General features: G+C 41.4%; 1 protein-coding gene across 3 annotated transcripts in view; it reads left to right on the plus strand.

The window, feature by feature from the left end:
* Nucleotides 1-24,351, plus strand: part of PLEKHG4B (pleckstrin homology and RhoGEF domain containing G4B) — a 69,779-nt gene that overhangs the window by 22,524 nt on the left and 22,904 nt on the right. For 2 of the 3 annotated variants that reach the window (XM_033168874.1, XM_033168871.1), the window contains exons 3-12: nucleotides 6,966-8,280; nucleotides 10,679-10,873; nucleotides 11,580-11,703; nucleotides 13,764-13,857; nucleotides 15,687-15,773; nucleotides 16,770-16,886; nucleotides 18,491-18,589; nucleotides 19,181-19,323; nucleotides 19,958-20,096; nucleotides 22,053-22,175. In XM_033168874.1, the coding sequence (XP_033024765.1) occupies nucleotides 6,966-8,280; nucleotides 10,679-10,873; nucleotides 11,580-11,703; nucleotides 13,764-13,857; nucleotides 15,687-15,773; nucleotides 16,770-16,886; nucleotides 18,491-18,589; nucleotides 19,181-19,323; nucleotides 19,958-20,096; nucleotides 22,053-22,175 (2,436 nt within the window). The remainder of the gene's footprint in view (nucleotides 1-6,965; nucleotides 8,281-10,678; nucleotides 10,874-11,579; nucleotides 11,704-13,763; nucleotides 13,858-15,686; nucleotides 15,774-16,769; nucleotides 16,887-18,490; nucleotides 18,590-19,180; nucleotides 19,324-19,957; nucleotides 20,097-22,052; nucleotides 22,176-24,351) is intronic. The other variant, XM_033168873.1, reaches the window with a different exon arrangement.

The raw sequence follows: 24,351 nt of genomic DNA on the forward strand, positions 1-24,351 counted from the left end.
TTGAATCTTTCCCTGTTCATAGGCACGCACAGCCTAATTATTACCGTTTCAAGTTTATTCTTCATCCATTGAAGCCAGTTAATTCTTTGGCTGGCTTCTTTGTGAGCAGGACCACTTTCTTCACTGGGAGTGAAGCGGAAGGAGAGAGTGGGTGCCCACCTTGTGAATGCAGCTTTCTCAGGAATGCAATTATTCAGGAAATCACTGGAAGATTTACAGCCCCCAGACTGCAACTCAGTAGGGAGGCAAAAGAATTTATAGCCCAGTGTTTGTGCAAAGTACTGAGGCTCAACAGGAGTCAGAGCAAGGGATTTGGTGACTGTTTAATTGTAGCCGCATAAAGGACAGTTCTGTTTCCACAATGAACTGTGTACAATTATTCATTGCTCTGATGACAGAGGTTTCAGCCCTCAAATGCCACTCTTCTCTTGCTTTGCCTCAGAAAGTATTTCTTTCCCCCTCTTTTGCTGGCAATTTTCAATTTCCTGACTGGGAAACCATAGCTATTGTGGTCTCTGCGGATACAGTAGAAACAGCATATTATCCTAGCTGAGTTAATTGCTGGTTGGGGGCAAGGAGGAGAGATTGGTGTTCTAGTCTCATAATAATCTGGAAACAGATTGGAGATGCAAGAGTAACCTCTTTTTATTTATTCTATCACCATGGTGTATTTTGCTGCTCATAATAATGTTCTTTATAGTATACCAGGCTCTGCGAGGCATCATCAGAAGTTGGAATAATGCTGAGTTGAATGTTATGCAAAGTAGTAACATGAAAAGCATGTTCTCTCCAAATCAATCCTAACCGGGGCGTGAAGATGTAGATTCACTGCCACTTCTGAAGCCCAGCTGGCTGCACTTCCTGTCCCAGCAGTGGGGCCCAAATTGGGCCCTTCTGTAGGAGCCGGACCAACTTCCAGCAGACCATGGCTGGCACAGTTCCACCTCCAGCACCATTTGGGGGCCTTCCACAGGTTACTGACATGCCTGCAGTGAGTGCTTTCATTGTGGTGGAACCTTCCCTCTGCCAGTAGAGGCTGAAGGCCAACAAACTGGGATATCCACTCAGTCTCCACCCTCTCTAGCAACACACATTGGGGGTTAGGATTGCAGCCTATGTCAGTTCTCTCAGGGTGCAATTTAAAACATGCTTCCTTAGGGAAAATACTGTTGAACTCTGTGGGACTTATTTCCAGATATAAACAATTCCTTTTCTGACTGTTTATTTAATTTCTCACAGCACTTAATTATCCTTACTTACTGGAAAGTGCTTAAGGATGCTGTACTTGCATAGACTCTCATTTTAAGGCTGAACAGAATCTAAGGGTTCATTCAGACTTGCACTTCCCCCTTACGTAGAAAGTGTGAATCTGAGCTGTTTCCTGTTTGACCCACACTTTATTGGCGTAGGTCCAAGCAGTTTTGCCCTAGCCCCACTGCTTTCTCCTGGAAATGCTATTCTTTAGCGATAAATTGGAACAAACATCAATCCAGAGAAAACCCAATTGACATTTGCTCCAATTCAGCAGTAAATATCCCTGGAAGAAAGCGGTGGAGCAAGGGAAGTTTGGATTAACCCTAAGTGTTATAAGAAGTAATGACGAATATATGAAACTGCCTTACCTTGGCCTTTTAAAATCCTTTAGAAAACAAATTATGGATGCTGTGGATTGAATCTTGGAGCTTCTGCATACAAAGCAAATGCCATGCCACTACATTTTCAGTTGTAATATGTGCTTTATTTTGAAAGGTTTCTTTTCATTTTAGTACATCATAGCTATGTAAAACTTACTAGGATGCAATGGCTGTTTACTTTTGAGGCCTGTTGAGTGGTATTGATAGGCAAGCCTTAGTTGAAAGGAGGAATTGACCTTTAAGGAAAGTTGAATATGTGCAAAACACAACCCACAGCATTAGTAGTTTACAACCATTTTGCAGGAACTGGGTGCATGTGAAGTTTTAGCTGGAGTGTTGGATCCTGGGTATTACAGACAGACAGTTTAACGTCTGGCCCAGGCAATCTGGTGGAATGGATTGTTAAGGATAAAATAACCAAATATATCGAAGAACAAGCCGTGCTGAACATAACCAGCATGGCTTCTGTAAGGGCAAGCCTGTCTAACAAACCTATTAGAGTTATTTGAGGGTGTCAGCAACCACATAGATAGAAGGAGTGTGTATCTGAAGAGCTGTGCATGCACACAAAAGCTCATACCAAGAACAAACTTAGTTGGTCTCTAAGGTGCTACTGGAAGGAATTTTTTATTTTTTGTTTTGTTTTGACTATGGCAGACCAACACGGCTACCTACCTGTATCTGGCACATAGATAGAGGTTGACATAGTGTATTTGAGCTTTCAACAAGTTTTTAACAAGACTTAGAAGGAAGATACTCCCCCCTCCGGTGCTTTTTAACTTATTCATAACTTATTCATAAATGACCTAGAGTTAGGAGTGAGCAGTGAGGAATGCCTTTCATGAGACAAATGGAAGCAGAAAATCATGGTAAGAAACTTCTGTTTCTCTCTCTGTTAAGTTTCAGTGAGCTGCAAAGTGCTGCTACTACGGTCACATTCTGAACACACATCTACATGTAATTTGTGTTTGTTATATGAATTAATATGTAATACAAGATTCCTGCATTGCGGTGGGTTAGACTTTATGACCCTCAGGGTCTCTGTGATTCTATGATTCTGTGAATTTTCCAGAGGAGCAGCAATGTTAGGCTGTTTGGGCTGAAGATAATAAAGAGTTTTGTGGCACCTAAAAGATTAATTATTTATAATGGCATTTGCTTTTGTGAGCTAGACCCTTGTCCAGATACCCTTACGCCATAAACTTGTTAGTGCTTAATATGTCAAAAGATTTGTTGTGTCATCTGAATTAATGAATGAATACTTGAACACTGGAATGTAACATTTAGATTTCCGTCACCCTTTTAAGAACGGTTGTCCCATATAACCCATTATAGGTCATGCTGGTCTAATAAATACCCTTTTAGTGTGGGAATGCTCACCTAATTTCTCTACTTTTCTAAGCTTTTTCTTAGCTTTTTAAAAAGTCAAAGTTATAATTTCTTGCAAAGCAAAACATTTAAATTGAGTTTTAACTTATAATCAAGTTGTTGTTTTTTTAGCTCCCTGCCATTTTTTATCTGAATCCTAAGTGAACATCAGTCGAATAATACTCAGTACAGAGGTCTCTAAAGAAACTTTCAATTGTTGGTTTTCTAGATGTTGATTCTTTTCTTCTTAGTAAAAAAAACAAAACTAACTGCAGTTGAATGTACTTGAGAAACACCTGTAAAGCGAGTTATCCTACTGAGTAATGACATAGATCAGTTGTTACACCAACAAGCACCCTGGTATTTAAACAAAGTAAATTGGTATAGCATTTTGATTAAGACAGTAAAAGAGAAAACCCAGAATAGAAGATAATTAGTAGTTGGTAGATGCAACACACCAGCCCAGACCTGAAACAGGAAGAGAGGTATTGAAGTGTACCTGCTGTCTGTTTCAATAAACACATTCCTTTAGGAATGAATCAGAAAACTAATATATTTGGCTTTTGGACAGCTGCAAAGGCTATTACCTCAGGGTATGATTTTGACCCCACAGTGGATGTGTTCAGAGCCGAAAGCATTACATCAGCAAGCATCAAATAAGCTTCACAATAGCAATGTTTGAATGAAACCATACAAGAATCTCTTCCTTCATAGGGCCTTGATTGTGGGACTACAAGATTGTTTTGCTGGAAAGTGCTCATGAATGTAGGATGATTTGCCTCCTGGAAACTCAGTGAGGACCAAAGAACATGTGATGCAGGCAGGGGTGGCAGGTATATGGTGTGCAAGGGGCTCCAGCCCCCCAGTATTTTGGCTCAGGGGGCTGTGTCCCCCCAATATTGAGGGGGGGGCCACCCCCTGCCCCCACCGGGCACTCTCCATGTGCCCCAGCCTCTGCCCAGGAGCCCACCTCTATGATTTCATGAGGTTCCTGGGGAAAGTGAAGGGAAGTCAACACTTCACTAAAACCCAAGGATACCATATTCATATTCTGGCACAGTGAATTAACTGCATTCTCTCCTTATGAAAGCCCCCTGGCTCTCCTCACACCCTTATCTTCTTCAACTTAGGAGAAATCCTACTGCACATTGGTGTTTCAGGGTCCTGGCAGAGAGCTGTATGTAGTTACCGGTAATAGTAGTCAACATTGTGTTAGATCCTGAATTCATACCCAAAGCTCAGCAAATGAGCAGCAGCCCTGGATTACTTACTTTTATTTTTGGTTCTGAAATCTGGGATAGATGTTTAAAGAAATCCTCATCTACTACTTGTACCATGAAAAAACAACCTCTCTCAATGGTCTCTCAGTTACAGTTCATAGCAGTATTATAAGGAAGCGTGCAGTTGTATGTGACCGGCATTGCATTTATACGTTCAAAAATGCCTTCCAAATCCTTACTCACTTATGTGAAACTTAGGTTGGGACCTGATTATTTTTCTTTTGCTACTAATTTCAAAGTTAAGGGAATGGGGGGGGGCTAATCCTTTAATTCTTACAGCATTCAGTGAAGCTTTAAAGCTTTTGGGCTCCCCCCCCCCCGCCTTACCCTGGCATTATTAACCAAACAAAAGGCTTTAATGGAGTTGAGCTTCTTCAGATCCAAAGGGTGAATCTTGCTGGTCAAAGGAAATCCCCTTGTCAGAGCCCATGAGTAAAGAAATGACTGCTCACTGAATGGAAACCTGAGAAAGACAGGATGCCTCCTCCGTCAGATACCTGCTCTCCCAATATTGTTCATTTAAAAAGAAACAATGGAATCTTTATGTACACCGAATTTAGCAGCTCTCCCTCAAGAGGAAAGGGTCATGGAGAGTGTTTCCTAATGCTTCTTTATAGCCTCAGTTACTAAGATTCATCCCTTTGTTAATTCTGGGAAATCACAGGTCTACTTCACACATTACATTTTTAGGTGTACACTTGTGAACAAGATCCAGACAAATGTGGAAACATTTATCATACAGAGATTGAGGACTGGCTGAAACTGACTTCTTGTTGTTGTTGTTGTTGTTGTTGTTGTTGTTGTTATCCTGTCCGTCCGTCTGGGTTTCCTCAGTCATCCTGGGCGGCTTACAGCATATACATGGTCCTTGGGGACCCTTCCAACCCTTCAATTTTATGATTCTATGACTTTATGCTCACTAGCAAATACAGGTTCTCTACCATGAAATGGGTAGAATGGTCCTTCTACATTTTTTTAGTCCCAGGACTAGAGATGTGAAGGCCCAGAAAAATTTGGAAAAAAACTGTCTCCCCCCCCCCATTTTTTTCCTGAAGCCTTTTTTGGGTTTTTTCCAGAAAAAATAAAAAAATAAAAAAAAGATTATGGAATGTTTTATTTTAACATGATGAATAAAATATTTTAAGATAAGGGGTTCAAATATTTTATAAATCATTTCTAAAAAAATATGTATGGTATCAGATTATTCTAATTTCTGTGAGGACAAGCAAGTCCTAGGTTACAAACTGAACTCTCCAATGCAAGAACACGATACATTTCTTCCTTTAGGAGGTGCTGTTGTCACCAGACAAGAAAAAGGTTTCAGTTTTGTTTTTGCATGCGTGTGGTATGCATTGGTTCTGTTCCTCTTCACTAGGCCACAAAGCACTGGAAGAAAATATAGAGCAACAAAAAGGGCCTGAAAGTATATACTTAATTACTCAATTCTGATTAAATTTCATGCCCATTCATTGAAACTTAGTCCCCCTTCCTTCTTCAGTTATTTTTATGAGAATGTTTTTTTAAATACTGTGGAGAGGAAATATGAATAATTGTTACTTTTTGGATTTTTAAAAATTGTTTTGTGGAGTTTTTTTTTTGTTCCACATAAACTAGTAAACAGTTCAGGAGATTGTTGCTCCATTTGTTTCAAATACAAATAAATATTATTTTAAAAGTAAATTCTATTTGTAATAATTGTTTGGATACACTATATTTTTCATATGCTAGTTGTGATAATTTTATGCCCATTAAAATTGTCCATAGTTATATTTTAGGTTTCTAAAGTAACAGAATGACTTTCAATCTGGAAAAGAAAAAAGAAGTGCTAATGTAGCATTTTTTTCAATTTTTCCAAAAATGTCTGTTTTTTCCGGGGGGGGGGGGGGAAAGGACAGAAAAAACAGGTTTTTTCCCGAGCTTCAAAATTTCCAGAAATTTTATATCTCTACCCAGGACAGTTTTAATCAAGAGTAATGACTGCCACAAAGCAGAGTGGGTCTTGTTCTATAACCTTTTCCCAATTATGTTTGCATTATTTATTCGAATGGGAATGTTTTTCCTACCTAGATAGTTTATATATCTGTTAAAGCCATCCTAACAATTCCAGAATATTAACATTGCTTTATTTCAGTTTTATAAATACTGTATATGGAGGGAGGAGCAAGCTTTCATAATATGAGCACTATCACCATGTTTGAACATGATCTGGGTAAGGAATGCTTGTCACTTCCTATGAAAATTCTAGCTGGTAATTTGCTGGTAATGAATTACCATTATCAAGGTTTGGCAGCTTGATAACAAAATCAGTCATTCAAAAATGTGAAGGATCTTCTTTCCAAGCCCTGCAATATATTTGAAAAATGTGATATAGCATTTCTAGGAATGAGTTGAGCAGCTGATCACAGTAGTCAGAGGAATATGTTCAGCACTAGTTTTGTGATCTATGCTAATTATTGTTACTCATAAGACAGTATTGATTCTGAAACTTTTGTTGGTTCTAAAATATAACACAACTTTTTTTATTAATCATTGTCTTCTTGTTTTACTGTGAGTCAACTGCTACATTCATTCACCACATTTTCCTGTTGTGCTAAAGGTGGTTAAATCTGCACGAATGGTACAGTAATAGCATAATATGAAGCAAATAAATTCCACTTAGTTTGCTTTCTCTCTTTTTTTACAGAGCAATTATACTGGCCTTATTTTTTACCATGAAGGATGGCCATTGTGCATCCATGAGAAGATCATAGTGCAACTGGCGTCTCTCCACAAAGCCCGTTTAAAACCAGGAGATTTTTACTTCCAGATTGTGCCGGTGAGAAAGCAGTCAGTCAACCTAGTGTTAAAATGTCTCTCCAGACATGGGCAAGGAATGGAAGAGCTTGTTGTACCTGAAACCATGTACGGATATATTTTCACAATAGAGTTTTTGGAAAATGTAAACGGTAAACTGGATGGCTGCCCTTTGCAGAGCTGCTTGCTGACTACAGGTCCAGCCATATATAGGACACCTTGGAAAAATATTGTGAACCCTATATTTGTCCCTACAGCTGAAACAATTCTGCAGACATATTCCAAAAGCTCTCTGCTTGAAAAGTTGATCAGCAGCAGTCCTGATGCTAAAGCTATGACACAGACAATGGAAAGCAGCAGCTCACGTGAGAGTTCGACCTCTAATGATACCTGTTCTACCGTGATAGAGGTACCGCTTGCAGGCAGCTGTGGAAATCAAGGTGATGATAATTCTGATTTATGTCATGGCCCTGGGAGCAAGGCTGAAATAAAAAACCCAGCAACCCAAGCTGAGCATGGAACTGTTGATGAAGCAAATCCAAGAGCGCTTTCAGTTGCAGAGCAAGCCATCAAGGAACCAAAAATGACATCTGAATTGACACCTGATTTGTTTAAAGATTCAGCAGCTCCTCCACTAGTGAAAAGGAATGGCCCCAAAAGCATATCCTTCAGCACAGACCTGAGCAGCCCATGTCAAAGAGGGCGGGATTCTCTGTATTTTGAAACAAAGCGATTGTTTAGAAAGTCTTATATAGAAGCTTTGCAAAACCCAATGAGTCTTGGTTCCAGCTCTGAGGAATCCATTGCAGAAGACGAACCTTCAGAGCATGTCATGGGACAGGTGGAGAATGAGTGCAGCGTCACTGAAAAAACATGTGAAAACAATGTTTGGCAAGAAAGCTGTTGGTCTGAAAGAATTTCAAAACAGGAGGCAACAAGAGAGGCAGTTAGATTTGGGAATCGTTCCCAGGCCTCTGAAAAATGGACTCATGAAACAGCATGTAGCAGGTCGGGTTCAAGAAGATCACGGTCTTTAGACAGGATGCATAAGAGCTCACAGAGTGAAGATTATAAATCCAGGGTGCCCTCAGATGGAGTGTTCAGTGAAAATCCCCCCAAAATCATAAATGGGCATTCTCTAAGGTCTGAGAGACTGGAGTCACATATTCACGAATTCATTACTACAAAAAGCAAAGAGGATGAAGGTAAAACAGATGCAAAGTAGATACCTCACTTACTCTTATTTAATCAGCCTGTTTAAACCATGCTGACCGGTGTGCCTTTAGTTGTTTTATTTTAGTTTGGAAGCATAGGTACTATTTATGTTGATTTGTTGGGTGGAGGGGTTGTTTCTTTTCTGCTGATATCCTGCTATATTCTGAGAGCTCAAAGATAAGTTTGTGGCTTTGAATGATGTAAATAGATCTATAACATTAAGCATACCAACAGCAGAACAAACAGAGCTCTGTAAATGTATACACACACACACACACACAGTATTTAACAGTCTTCACCCCATGCTGCATTCATGCACAAAAGCCTCTTCTGTGTTTCCAGCCCGTAGGTTGTAGTATGCAGCAATTTATACACATTTAGAATTGTCAGGTGTTTACAATATACATGAGGAAATAATGCTGTTTCCTATTGCTTTGCAGGAAGTAGGAAAATAACATTCATGTTAGAAGCTGTTGATATGTGAGGCATCCCTGAAACTATTTTTAACCAGTTGGGTGTTCAGAAAAGTCCAGATTCCCAAGCCTCAAATTTAGGCAGATCTGTTTGTTTAATGTAGGGGAATGATGCTTTTGGAATATTATCTTTCCTATGCAGATGAGGCAAGGATGTCAGAGCCACAATTCACTTAGTTCCATAGTATCTCAAAATAATCACTGGCTGCAAAGTCCCCTGATCCTCAGTTCCTGGCTTTGGCGAGTTAATGTTTTCTCCCTCCCTCCCTTTTTTAGAGGATTTCGCTTTGTGTTAGGCACCAGGGGCGGAGAGCTGACGGGGGTGGGGCGCACTGCCCGCAGGGGCGTGACGCATGTCCTGGGGGTGTGACAGGCCACCTGCGGGGGCGGGGTGCCCCGCGCAGGCGGGGGGCAGCCTCGATGGAACCCCACCGGGATCGCACTGCCGGGAGTGTGTGCTCCCACTGCCCCCCTCTCACTCTGCCCCTGGTCAGAACCAACTTCAGAAGTTGTTGGCTGCTGTAAAAGCAAATATTTCTTGTGCCGAGAGCAATATCATGTAATTTTTTAGCATAGCATTTTGCAAATGCTAAATCTTTAGAATATAAGATACTATTTTATCTACCGACATTTCGCAACTGCACTTTAAGAAGTGGCTGTCAAGTTGTGTGAAGGTATTATATGGTTTTCAGTTTCTCCTAGATTTCAGCAGAAATTTCTTAAGAAATTAAGAGATTTTTTAAAATAGTAGGCTAATCATGAAAAACCAACCATACAGCATTTTGGTCATTTAATACACTTATTCTTGTATTGGCCTATTCAGAAGCCATTTAAATGAATGGATGGAGATTTAAGAAGATTTAGGTTGCAATCCTATGCATATTTATATTGAACTCAAATATAAACCACAAGCAAAAATACATGTGATAGGCTGATAGTCCCACTGACTTCCATCAGATAGAACTGATTTAAGATGCAATCCTATGCAGACTTCCATGAGAAGTCAGTATACAGGCATGTATAGGATTGCACTGTTAGATAACTACTTTTCTCTACAAAGTTCTTGCTTCTTAGTCAGTATCCAAGTGGAACTGTGCAGTCAGAAGGGCTGAGTGAGTGCATATTATGATCAAAAGCTAAGGGACGAAAGCTGGGGGTTTTCAACGTATCTAGTGTCCTGCAAGAAATCAGGCTCCACTTAATCACTGTGTAACTCTTTACAAAATCACGTTTCAAAAGTGAAAATTGGCTGCTCTTTCAAAGGAAAGAAAGAAAGATCTTGTTGGAGAGGGTGCAACGCTCTGGGGTCCCTGATCCACATGTGGTGGGACTGTTTCCAGAAGCATTATTTCTGGCAAAATATTTCCCCTGAAATTTCTATTATAATCATTCATAATTTGATTGTGAATCCTAAATTAGCCCTTTTGCCACTTGAGACCAATTGTAACCCTGAGGTTCCATTTCGAACTCTAGTCTCTTTTCTCTTAGCTGGTGCCAGGTCGGAGATAGCTGCCGGGTGGAAAACAGAAGAAATTTTTACTATGCTTTCCTGGTATGCTTCTGTTTGGGAACTAGCACTTTCCATCACAGCAGTGTTATAAATGGACAGGCAAAGAGGAACAAATCTTTAGACACATGGTCTTTGGTTATTGTTCACATGACTACCTCAACACAGCTATTACAACCCCCTGTGTCACGTGTGTGAGGACTAATTAACCAGTGTGCCTTAATTTTACTTTATGCAATTTTACTTTATGCAATTGACAATCCAATAATATGTACTCCATGTGTTTTTTGGCTTTATGCTATGTTTATGGTGTTACACTTGAAAACCAAAAAAACACATTTTTATTTTATTTTATTTTAAAAAAGAGAGAGGGTGGAGACTCAAAGCTGTCTTCTTTCACATCACTAGTATTTTCTCCAGACCTCGGAGACTCCAGAATTGATTTTCGGGATTACGAGTCTACTGTAAATTCACCACCTCTACTGCATTGCCCTGAGAATGAGCTGCTGTCTGCAAACACTGGGGACCCCAGGCGCTTGTTATCACACCAGTTACTTGAAGTTAATCAAGAATTACTGCAATCTGGAGTCATTTCTCTGTGTGGTATGTACTACATAGTAGTGCAAAGTTACCGGTGTGTAAGCATGTACAAAATTTATGGAGATCTCTTATGGCATGTCTGAGAGGGGGGCCCTTCCCATGATCTGTCTCAGCACAGTTGCGCTAACTGGGTAAGGGGAATGGGCAGGAGACGAGGGAAGTTCTGCAAAAAGTATTCCAGAAATGATGTGCTCCGTGCAACAAAAACATTCAAATTGAAAAATTTAGGCCTTTTTGTCTTCAAGCAGGTACCACTGATACCCCCCCCCCCCCCGGCAAGGATCCTTCTTTAAGACAGTGAATACCATCATATAAAAGCAAGCTTATCTTCTGTCTGGAGGAAGAATCCAGGCAACTGCTGCCTGTTTCAAAAATGTAAACCTGTTGGTTTTCAGTTTGGAAATATTTGTTGTTGTTGCAGCATAACAACTGATGTCTCTGTGTCAGTCAGGAGAAAGCAGCGCTGTTCCTTTATGCATTTCCTAGGGCACAGGGACACTTGTGGGAGGGAGGGAGCTGTCCGCCAAGTACTGTACAGGGATGAAGGTTCCCCACAAAAGATTCTGTTACACTCTGTTCCCTCTCAGCTTTCGAAAGGAGCCACTTCTACCCATGCAGGCAAAGTGATTTGGTTTGTGGGAAAGAAGACACTCAAGAGGTGTAGGACATTATTACAGAGGATTCATTTTTAAATATATTTTTTTCGTAGGAAACAGGGATCGTGGTGGAAGAGCAGTTGTGCAGGTCTGCATGAGTAATAGTGCTTGGTTAAGTGAACCTTCGAGAGTCAGTGAGCTCACACAACTTCTAGTGTATTTCCACAATATTCCCAGGTAAGAAGCAGCAGCAACTATTCATGTTTTTGGTGTAACATTCATGCCAGTAGTGCAGAAGAATTAAGACTCAATTTTCACCAAGGCCCTAGAACAGGGGTCCCCAAACTAAGGCCCGGATGGTCCGGGAACCAGTGTGTTTTTACATGAGTAGAATGTGTCCTTTTATTTAAAATGCACCTCTGAGTTATTTGTGGGGCATAGGAATTCGTTCATTTTTTTCCTTCAAAATATAGTCCGGCCCCCCACAAGGTCTGAGGGACAGTGGACCGGCCCCCTGCTGAAATAGCTTGCTGACCCCTGCCCTAGAATAATAGCTTGCTTAAAATACTACTACTGCTAAAAACCACTGTTTATATAGGGTGTAACAGTAACTAGATACAGCAGAGGGTAGGGCTCCTGTTCCTATGCTATGGGTGAGAGGGGCTTCAGTGAGAATGCGAGGCTGCCCCAACTGAAATTCATTTCTCTTCACAATTGTTGGAGGTACAAGAGTGTGGTCAGCCTGGTGTGAATGTTTCATGCTGTGGTTATTTCATTTTAAAAATTATTATTATTATTATTATTATTATTATTATTATTATTATTATTATTATTTATTTCTTGTACCCTACCCATGTGACTCGGTTGCCCCAACCACTCTGGATAAGAACAATTAGGGAACGTTGCAAGGATCAGTGCAGATCTCCATGTGCTGCCTCTCAGCTAGATTTGGCACATGTACAAATGATTACAGGCGCACCAGTTCTTTCGGGGTGAATTAGATGGCGTCCCTTGAAGTTCTGTTTTATGTAACAGGTCTTGGCACCCAGTTCTCTTGATGCTCAAGCATCTATATAAGAACATTTAGCACTGCTGCTTCAGACCAATGGCCCATCTAGTCTGGCGTTCTCTTCTCACAGTGGCCAACCAGATGCCTATGGGAGGAACATGAGCGCAAGAGTAGTCTTCTCCCACCTGTCCCACAGTTTCCGGCAACTTGTTTTCTGAAGCATTGCTGCCTCCCAACTGTGGAGGTAGAGCATAGCCACCCTGGCTAGTAGCCATTGGTAGCCCTCCCCTCCTCCTCCATGAATTTGTCTTCTAATCCTCTTGTAAAGTCATCCAAGTTGGTGGCTGCCTCTGCCTCCTGGGAGAGCAAGTTCCATAGTTTGACTATGTGCCGCTGCGTGAAGAAGTAATTTATTTTCTCTGTCATGAATCTCCCAACATCTGGCTTTGTTGGATATCCACGAGTTGTAGTTGTTAGCATTTTCATCCCTCCCTTTCTGTCAATCTCAGTGGAGAGAGAGGGGGAGGAGCTTACTTGGTAACTGTTATTCCTAACTGTTCTTAACTGTCAGTTCTGAGGAGAGATTCTGAGGTAAAATGTGTTCTCATCTCTGCTAGGTGACTGAAACTCACACAGTCTGTATAGTCTGTGTGTGTGTGTGTGTGTGTGTGTGTGTGTGTGTGTGTGTGTGTGTGTGTTTAGCTTATAAATAAAAGAAGGATTACTTCAAAACCTCTGGAGCTGAACTTCATCTGTTTATTGGTGCTCACAGCTAGCAGTTGTGAGTCCGGATATATGGATTAATCCATCAGTAGTGTTATGAGAAGGAGGAGAACTTTTCTCTATCCACTTTATCCATGCTATGCATAGTTTTATAAACTTCAGTCCTATCACCTGTTACTCACCTTTTCTCTAAACTAAAAAGTCCCCAGTGCTGCATCTTGTGTTCATAAGGCACTTGCTCCCTCCCCCTTAGTCATTTGGGTGGCCCTTTTCTGAACCTTTTCCAACTCTACAATATCCTTTTTTTGGTGAGGCAACCAGAATTGTACACAGGATTCCAGGTGCAATTGCATCATAGATTTCAGCATTATGATACCAGCAGTTTTATTTTCAGTTCCTTTCCTAATAATCCCTACCATGGAATTTGCCCTTTTCATGGCTGCTGCACGCTGTAAATTGCTATTTAATCTTCCTCTGTGCCCGTTATGGCCACGTATTTCATCTTCATTTTACTTCTAAACATTTTGTAAGTGTGGTTTAAATAGCTTCCTCTTATTTCTTTCAGAAAGGATGCCCGTTCTTTGGGGCTACTTATTTTAGTGGATGCCCGCAAAAGTCAGAATGTAGCTGTCCTCTTCAAAGCCTTGACAGCATTACAGGTGTGTATGTATTTAGCATCACAAACTAAAAGAAGGATATTATTTTAATTATTCTAATTATTATGTGTCCATCTGGTCCAGGGACAATGAACAGTATTTTTTCTTTTGAAGCCAGGGCATTTTCAGTTGATAATCCGGAAACTACTAGCATTAAGCTTCAGGGTATTCAATGTATGCTATTTATAGTGATGGGGGTAAGAATGGTTGATTTGTACCCATTTGCTAGTATTTATTCTCATTCTTTGGCCTGGAAGTATAAAAGGCTGGCACTACAGATTCCTCTTCTTCTTTGGCGATCAATCGTAGCCAAGTAGAATTGTCTTCCATAAACACGGTTTTAACAATGAGTCCGTAAGTGACTGTGGAGACCAATTTTGGATCCACACGTCCTTCATCCTGAAAGCATTGCATGTGACATGTTTTCCAACATCTGTAGCCCCCTACTGAATGCCATGGGGTTTCAACAGCATTCTTCCGCTAACGTACTTACAGTTTTTGGAGAAATACGTTCTGGGAAAAGCATCTAATAGTAGCTAGTCAGATACTTTGTGGTCTCCCAAGTCATTATATAGGTGGGGAAGCTAATTATTGTTCAGTTCACAGCAATATAATTATCTCACTAAGCTGACTTTAGTATTTTCTATACACCTACAATATGACAGGCATATTTCCGTGTGGAAAAGCAAGTCATCACAAGAAGCTGAATTAAATTCTGAAAGCAAGGCAGTTTGTCTTGGCACAGTGCATTAGCAAACTCTGGCCTTGGCTGAAAGTAGTTGAATAATGCTGTTATTTATTATAATCCCTTTCTTTGTAAGGATCTGGAATTTTCCATATATTAACTCCACTTTTGAAATATTTTTTTAAAAAAATTAATTCATAGTGCATCAAAGTTTGTATCTGCAATAATTAATGTGAAGGGCATTTCCCAAACAAAATATTTGTTCTGTACATTTTCTTATGAAGTGGGGGTTTAACTGATGCCTTTATGTTATTATCTTGAAGAAAAAATGTGTTTTGGAAACAATTCAGTTTTATAATGTTCGTAACTTTAGTTATACAAATTAAATACAGTTTGGCTTCTGCAGATTCTGGTGAACTTGAAGGAGGTGGGGTGTGTAACATTGACCATACCATATTTGATTATAATGATGTGGGTGAGGACAGCAACATTCCCTAAAAGTTACAGTGGCATCCAGCATTCCTTTTTGAGTTAAATCTATGAACACTGTACAGCCAAAGTTAAGTGCTTTAATGACAAGTGTTGTTGCTCTTAGCTGCACTCCCTCTGGCTCCATCCCTGAGCCACCAGCTACCACCAGGCTCTCTGCTTTAAGATTCACCACCATATCTGAGTCTCAGGAGACCTGCCAGCCATATTTACCTTCTGCAAGGGAGGTGTCAATCCAGTTGTTTATGCCAGTTTCAGGTTTGGGGGGCCCTTGGACATCTCCGTAGGTTCACACTCCTCCTCCTCCTCCTCCTCCATATTGCTGTTACCCAGTCCCACACCACTTTCAGAGAGAGAGGACAAGATGTGCAGATGTTACTGCTACTTCTCCTTGCTTTCTCAGAAGGAGCAGGTGGCAAGATCAAAAATAGCACGTCCGCTAAAGAGTCTTTTGTGTGAAATACAAAACACACTTATATTAAGGTCAACGGGGCTTACCGGTACTTCTGGACTACTGGAATTATCTGCTGGCTGTCTTTCCAGTTTGAATCCTCCTCAGTGATTGCTGCTGCTGTTGGTTTTTGCTGTTGGTTTTTCTTAATTTTTATTTCGAATAAGGTGTGCATATTGTATTTCATCAAATTCATTTTGTTTTTAGAATGCCGTTCCTCATTCCATTCATAGTGTTCTGATCTTGACTGATAAGGAATCTGCTTTTAAGCCTGACAAAGAAGTTGCATTTCAGGTATATATATATATTTAAACACAATTTTAAGTGAGGAAAGCTCATTTGAATTAAGCAACAGTTATCCTGCAGTAAGCGCCTCTGTTATGTTGCTCTCAGGAAGCCAGACAGCATAGGTAACTAGATTTAAAACATCTTCCTGAGATCAAGGGAGACTGAGTAAGGACTGGCTGCTGCCATGTCAAGCTAAATGTGTGACCCTCTGTGTGTCTTTTTTTCTCCTTGAGGGATAGTGTCCCTTTAAAGCAGGGGTGAGAGACCTAGGACCCAGGGGCCAGGTGTGGTCTTGCAGATTTATAGTGGTATGACTCATGTCTAGCCCTTGATATTCTCCCTGGGTCACAGCCCTCACTGACCCTGCTCTGCATCCTCCTTGAGTGTTTTGGCCTTGTTGGAATGTGTCCTTGAACTCTGACATTGCCTCTTGCCTGTCTGGATGGAAGACAGAGAGCTGTGTGTGAGTGGCATCGACACAAGGCTCTTTTAGAAACTTCAATTGGGCAATAGTTGCTTGCCTATTTTTGCTTCTGGCTTTGCCCACAAATGGCACATGACCCTCAGATGGTTGCCCAGAAGAGGCTGAGAAAGGTTAAGGGGTGTGTACACTGATGTCATTACTTTTCCACTTTATGCAAGTACTCAGATAATGCAAATTCCCCTTCCTGAAGAATTTGGTAAAAGGGAAACCCCATATATGAAGAAAGCCTCCAGGCTACTTTTTGACCAGCTGCAATTCTTCGGGATTATGTTAATACATTTTAATGTATTTTAATATTTGTTGGAAGCTGCCCAGAGCGGCTTGGGGGACCTAGCCAGATGGGCGGGGTAGTAATAATAATAATAATAATAATAATAATAATAATAATAATAAAGGTGCATTGCTAGGCATCCAGCAAACATTCTGGGACTTGGTTTTCTTTTGTTTGACACAATGCAAATCTCATTAAAAAGTCTGATGTCTACAAATTGTATATAGGTGTTAACTTTGTTTGACAGTGTGAAGTTCTCACATCACTCAAGGCTTTGCATAGATTCATTGAATGTACCCAACTGACAGCAGAGTTTGATGGAACATTCCCTTATAGTCATAATGACTGGATATGCTTTCGAAGGGTGAGTTAAGGTTTGGAACTCTTTTTAATGGTGCTTTCTGAAATAATTTTTGATTGCCTTTAGTTAACATTTAGTTTGTCATAAAAGTTAGTTGTTAATAATATTTACCAGAATCAAGTATGATCCAAGTAAACATTCTTGGGTCAATTGAGGGATCATCTCAGATTGTTGCTAAGGAGTCTTACCTAGGATTTGGCATGTTGTTTTGAAATGACAAACCACAATTAAGCCATTTCTCCACTTCCAGAGGCTGTTTGCACAATGGAGATGAAAAACAAGAGCAGACAGACTGCTCATGGTTTGTTTATAATATTTTGGAAGTTCAAACTATGACTTGCATTGTGAATTATGCTAGGTGCAAGCCAGTGAATGAACTGAACTGAGCCAGTGAATCTTTCTTTTTTTTAAAAAAGGATCTAGAAAAAAGAATGGTTGCAGATTGAGTGGACTGTTGTGACCACCACAGTGAAAAAAACCCTTATCAGATCAGCTATAGTTTTTTCACCACAGGGCCTTAGGGATTTGCAAAGGTTCACACAGAGCATTGTGTTGAACTCCATAAATGTTATTCATATTGAAACAAGATTTATAGTGGTATGACTCATGTCTTCAAATACTGATTGTACCACAGCCCTAAAGTGGGGTGGAGGGTGATTTGCAGTGGACACATCATACTGAAGCTCTCCCCCAACAACATTTCTTCTGACCCAGATGTGTTTTAGGTCTTGAGAGCAGCTGTGAGAGGCAAAATGGGTTAACAGGCTTTGGAATCCATCCCAAGCCTGCTGCCCCTCTGCTTTAAGTCCCCAGCGCTGTCATCTAAACCACTGAGCCTCTTGGGCTTGCCGATCGGAAGGTTGGCAGTTCAAATCCCTATGACGGAGTGAGCTCCAGTTGCTTGGTCCCACCTCCTGCCAACCTAGCAGTTCAAAAGCATGTCAAAGTGCAAGTAGATAAATAGGTACCACTCCAGTGGGAAGGTAAACGGTGTTTCCGTGCGCTGCTCTGGTTTCAGAAGTGGCTCAGTCATGCTGGCCACATGACCCGGAAAAACTGCGGACAAACGCTGGTTCCCTCGGCCTGTAAAGCGAGATGAGCGCCGCTAGCCCAGAGTCGTTCGCGACTGGACTTAACTGTCAGGCGTCCTTTACCTTTACACTAGGTAACCAATTTGAACTATACGATCCTTTCAAAGTCAAGTAAGCAGCCTTTCTGAGCATCTGGATCCTGGTTATTAGAAAAATGTGGACAGGACAAATGTTTAATTTAGGTCACTAGATATGACCTGAATTAAAAAACAACCAACCTGCTTATGACTTGTTGTTTGTATGTCCTAAGAAACACATAGTGCAAGCTAAGGAGGCAATACTAACTCTCAGCATTGGTGGACATTATTGCTGAACCAGTTTGGAAAGAGAGTACACTGAAATTTAATGAAATCTATAGCTTATTATTTCCATGGACTCTTAATAATATACCTAATGTTGCAATTTTGTGCATGTGGACACATCCTATCAGAAGCACAGCTCCTCAATACTATCAAATAACTGTAAAAATGCTATTGTCTGTTCCGTTTTAACCATTTATTGTACTTATACTTCCAGAAACTTGAGCCATTTATTACAAACTGCAAAGAGGCCCTTGTTTTCTTGCAATACTCTTTATGTTCACTCAGCAATATCCAGACGCCAAGTACTGCACAAGTAAGTATTGGTCTTGTTCAGTGTTTTTAAATGTAGCACAAGCTGTAATTAACTGAGTTTGAAACACTGCTTGCTGGGAGAAGTAAACAGAGCTATTGATAGGAGTCTCCTGGTTCCAGTCTTGCCTCTCCCACAAGTTCACTCTCTTTCACTCTTTCTCCATCCTTCCACCCATAATAAGAGGATCACAATATTTGCATTGCTGTTTGCTGCACCCATCAGGTCATGGATATGCATGATTGGGACCATGTTTAGGGGGGGCCCAGGGCAAGAGGCCATCTGGGGCTCTCTGCAGGGTGCCTCTGGGATGATACCCTCCGGATGACTCTCAGGCAGCCCCTGCCCCATGAGCTTACTGGGGGGCAAGGCAGGCAGGGAGAGGCTCCTGAAGAATTGTCCAGTCTGGTGCTTCTCCATCAGTACCACCACATTCTTGTAAGGAAAAAACCTATAATGTTGGTCTGGGTGGTATCCAGTCTGGCTGGTTGCCAATGCTGGGTCTGAGTTCTTCAATAAGAGAATGCTGCATTTTCAGGTATATTCACTGCAGAATTACTTGCAGAGAAAACAGGCTTTCTTTCTTTTCTATAGGAGGTGGATGACTTAATGAATAAACACAAGATGATGATGAAACTTGTTCTGGAAGATAAACTGTTGGTCACCTTAAGGCTTGAGGGTGGGACGGTCCTTGCAAGGCTTAGAAAGGAAGAGTTCTGTAATACAGAAGATTATAGGTAGGTACTTCCTATGCCAGTATTACTGCATTATGCATTGTCAAGCACTCTGTCATTATGGTGCCAGATGGAAAATAATGCTTTAAAAAAATCTGGATGTTGGAACAAATGAAAATGTCACCATAGGTGTTGCAAAGGAACCAGTGATCACGTTGTGTTTTGGAAAGAGACAGGAGAAAATGCCGTCCAAGGTGACAGTTAAATACTGTATAGTGTTTTACCAGCACTGAGGGCAAAGCCCACATGTCCTATAGGCATGCAAAGTTCAGCTTTTGATGCATTCATTTCAAAGTGCAGGCTCTCTGTCACTGCTGATAACCTAAACTACTCTGTTAAGCTCAAAGGCAGCTTGTTCTGTAATCTGAATTGGGTAACTCGAGGTTGGAGGGAACATTCCAAAACTCCATTTCTCTGAACCACAGCCTTTAATTTAAAAAATATACCAATGATACATAATGTAATGGGGCAGAGATTATTATGTAGGATTATTGCCTCTGTCCTTCTGGGCCAGCAGAACCTGAAGTTTGTCACTGCTGTTTGAAACAGATCAGGTAAGCACTTTTAATTTCTAGTAGTTTCAGTAGTTCTTTGCTGTTTAGTTAACCAGCGCCTGGTTTCCTCCTCTCTCCAACAGAGATGCCATGGAGACTATTACGAAGCTGTATAATCGAGTAGATGAGGAAGTTCATAGGCTGGTTCTATTGTCTAATAAATGTCTGCAACACCTAGAGAATCTCTTGGCAATGAGAAAATTTGAAGAAGGCTGTGAACAGGTCAGTGACGCTTTAAAAACAACAGCTGGGAGATCCAATCACAGATTTTCTGCTGTCTCATCTAGTTTGATACTTAAATGTGTGACTGAAACCATGCCGTATTTCTCAGTAGCATTTACTTAAATAAGTTTGCTATGAGACATAGTCTACAGACTATGGTTTGTTGTTAGTGAAACAAACCACAATTCCTGATTCAAATGTAATGCCAAGTCAGGGATTACAGTGGGATTACAGTACAGTGAATTTCACCTTTGTGCGGTAGGTGAATTTCTCCCACGCTTTCACATTCCTCTCTGTCCTCCGTCCAGACATGCCAGAGGCATCATCAGAGCTTGAGGACACATCCCTGCCAGGCAGAAACACACAAGGGTGCAGAGCAGGACCAGTAAGGGTGTGGCTGAGCAGTAGGGTAGTTGCCTGGGGAGAGTCCCAATAGCTATATATAGAGACCTGGAGGGACACATTTGGCCCCTGGACCTGAGTTTCCCCATCCATGGTTTACTGTGACATGTAAACAAAACTTTTGTTTGTTTGTTTTTGAATTGTTTCCCCCCTGGTTAAAGAAAATTTTGTTACATTTCAAATGCCTGAGATCAAATTGATAGGCTTCTGCTGGGTGTGTTCAAATATGTGCCTAGTCAAAAAGGAGTTTCTTTCACATGCTCTCCAGAATGGTAGCTCTATCGATTCGTTGTAGTAAAATGAATATCTCTTTATATTTAGGCGCATAGGAAGCTGATTTATACTATTGGTCCCTCCAGCAAACTATGATCTACACCAGGCACCCCCAACCTGCGGCCCTCCAGATGTTTTGGCTTACAACTCCCATGATCCCTTGCTAACAGTGGCCAGGGATGATGGGAATTGTAGTTCAAAACATCTGGAGGGCCGAAGGTTGGGGATGCCTGATCTACACTAACAAGTGGCTCTCCAGGATTCCAGACTGGGTGCATTTCTCGTCCCACCTGGAGAAGCCAGGGATTGAACCCTGGGACCTTCTGCAAGAAAAGAGATGTTCTGCTAGTGAGCTGCAGCCATTCCCCATCAAACCCAGTAGAGCTCACTTTATTGGGAATTAATTAATCCAGAATTATTTTGTCTCTGGCTCTGCCCAGAATTGCCTGTAGCTTCACCCACCACCAGCAGGCAATATGCCCCCTCCTACTGACAGATTACCCCTATGTGGATGTCGCCCTCCACAGACCAAAAAAGGCCACACTCCCCTTTGTGGTGATGTCACATCAAGTCTTTGCCTTATAAGTTATTGGGTGGGGAGGGAGCCGTCTCATGCTTTTAGTAACATGCATGGTCCCCTTATACCACTTGTGTATTGATTCAAGGGTTATCATATCTTTATTACTATTGTCTGTATTCACATTAGGGGAAAGTAACTTGGTTCATTCAAGTTGCTGCATTTGGATCCTCAGTCTTATTGGTTCCCACCAAAAGGCAGCTTTGTGATTGCTTGAGATTGTTCTCTCCAAAATGTATCCTTTCTAGCCAGTCTACTGTCCCTATAAATGTAGCTTCCCTCTCCTCAGTTCCCTAGTCTTGTTTGCCTGAATAAAGAGTGTTACATGAAGAAGCTGTCTCCTGCCTGCTATGTCAGCGAGCTGAAATCACTTGCTGAATCACTATCCCCACACTACAACACCACTGGCCATGCATGTTGAAACATTTGAAGGAAAAGAAGTGCAGGAGGCTGTGTGTGTGTGTGTGTGTGTGTGTGTGCGTGTGTGCGTGCGTACACACACAAGCACATGCATATAAAATAAAGTGGTTTTGGGCCACTGTTGCAACTAAACAGCATCATACACGCTAAAACATCAGAGCAGTTTGCTTTAAAATAAGTTTTTTTAAACCCGCATTATTTTGATGGAGATGCACATTTTCGCTAAAGGTGTGCTAAATGAACTGTTTGTTACTTCTAGATATAAAGCCTTGTATTCCTTACAGATAAAAGTCTGGTTTGAAAATGAGAGAGAACAATATATTGGGCCTTTGGATCAAGAACACCTTTCAGTTGAAAATGTGAAAAGGAAACGGGACCAGTTCCTGGTTTTCAGTGAAAAGGCAATGGTAAGTGCTTTGCTTTGCTTTCTTAAACTTTATGCGTGTAGCTTAAAACATGTGACAACCAGGCCCATAACCACGATGGGGCTTTTGGCTATTTGCAGCAGTCATTGAAACTCTGGGAAACTTCTTATGATGGCATACTAATGATACCAAGAGTGTGTGATTCACAATCACCATGGTTTGCACATCAGCTAACAAATACCTTTTGAAACCCCAAATCCTTCTTTCCTTGTGTAATAGAAAGTATTTGGTCAAGAAGAAAGAAAATTTACAACTTTGAGTTTTAGTTCATGGGGTGTCGTATCGAATGGAATGGAATGGGTGTTCACCCTCACGAGACACTAGACAGGAGCAAAGATTTGTGGGAAGTAGGCTGAACTCCCTCAGTGCTTCCTGTCTAGACACAGCCAGTATGTTCCTTCTAGCTCTCCTGACTCAGCTAAGTTTTTTACTAATTTCTGAACCCTCTTTTTTTCTTTAGATTTCCCTTATTGTCGTTTTAGTTTAACAGTTCTTTGTTTGTCTACGCATTGTGGTTTTTTCCACACACACACACACTAAAAAACCTTTCCATTGCTCTTTATGTTTGGTTAGTCCACTTATTTGCCACCCTTCTTTTATTCCTTAGTTGTTTATTTATATTGAACATTTTTCCAGAACTGGTGCCCTTGCTGCAGTTCCAATGGCTGTTCCCACTTTCAGGCGGCCCTTTGTCGGCACACTCTTTTTCTTTCCCTCAGCAGCTTCACTGGCTGCCGCCATTTTTCTGGGATTACAACGGAGTGAGCATTCCTAATATGTCCCTGCCTGACTGCTTCTATTTGCCTTTGAAATTGAGCCCTGGCTGACTGCCCCTTGTCCTCATCCTCCTGGTCGGCAGCTGTGACAAGGAGAAAGCGTGTAGCTTCTGTCCCCCGTCCCCCCACGGTGTGGCAAATGGAGTGTGTGGCTTTTGCTTGCCTTTTCTCCTGGTTCACAGAGTGGCAAACAGAGACCTTTGAGACCTTTGGGATATTAGAGTCTCTTCCCCTAACCCCTTCAACTCTATGGGAAAAGAGGCTGAGGATGAGTTTCCTTTTCCTTCTGCTCCATCCTCTTTGCTAGAAGCAGAAGTTGACGGCGATGACGGCGATTAGAGTGATGGTTCTGTTCAAGACTAATCCTTTTCTATAAGACTATTCCAAGAGGCTACTGCCCCCATCCTGAAACATAAGATAATGCACACATTAGAATTATCAACTTAGTCTGACAAAATATCAGCCTCAAAACCAGAGAGTGAGGTGTCTGTACTAATAGCTGCACCTCAGCTAACTGTATGTTGGTGCCCTCATTATTGAAGGCGGTTTTTAAGTCTGAGCTTGCAGTCTCTAGAAGAGTTTGGATTTGATATCCCGCTTTATCACTACCCGAAGGAGTCTCAAAACGGCTAACATTCTCCTTTCCCTTCCTCCCCCACAACAAACACTCTGTGAGGTGAGTGGGGCTGAGAGACTTCAGAGAAGTGTGACTAGCTCAAGGTCACCCAGCAGCTGCATGTGGAGGAGCAGAGACGTGAACCCGGTTCACCAGATTACGAGTCTACCACTCTTAACCACTACACCACACTATGCATTCTGGAAAGAACACTGCCCTGGCTTACAAATATGATTTGGATCCTGAGTTCATGGCATATATTAAGACCCCTGCCATAGACCGACCAGTGTTAAATCTTCCATCTCATCATCTGGTCCCCCGGGAGGGAGATGCTCAACTCTGGGATGTGACTGACAGTAGGCTAGAGTTTGCTCCATGTAAAATTCATGAAGTAGCTGCCTTTTCCTTAAGAGCTTCCTGTTGCTTCATCGTGTGCCCAAGCATGCATTGTGTGGCTTGAGGACTTATTGCAATCTCTTCCCCAAGATGCGGCCCATCAATGCCAAATTCTGACTAAGCTAAAGGCTCAGGCCTTTATAACTGATGCCTCTATGGATTCCGTTCAATTTTCAGCTAGAGCAGTGACTTCCCAAATAATAGCTAGACTCACCTTGTGGCTAAAGAGCTGGAAGGCAGACGCAGCACCTTATCCCAGAACTGGTTAGTCAAATGCTTTCTCAAGGGTGCAGTATGTCAACACCCACCAGTGGCACATTGCTTTCCCACCTGGAATTTACACTCAGTCCTCACAGAGACCTCCATTCGA

Source organism: Lacerta agilis, chromosome 14, assembly GCF_009819535.1.
Source record: "Lacerta agilis isolate rLacAgi1 chromosome 14, rLacAgi1.pri, whole genome shotgun sequence".
NCBI classification, from domain to species: domain Eukaryota; kingdom Metazoa; phylum Chordata; class Lepidosauria; order Squamata; family Lacertidae; genus Lacerta; species Lacerta agilis.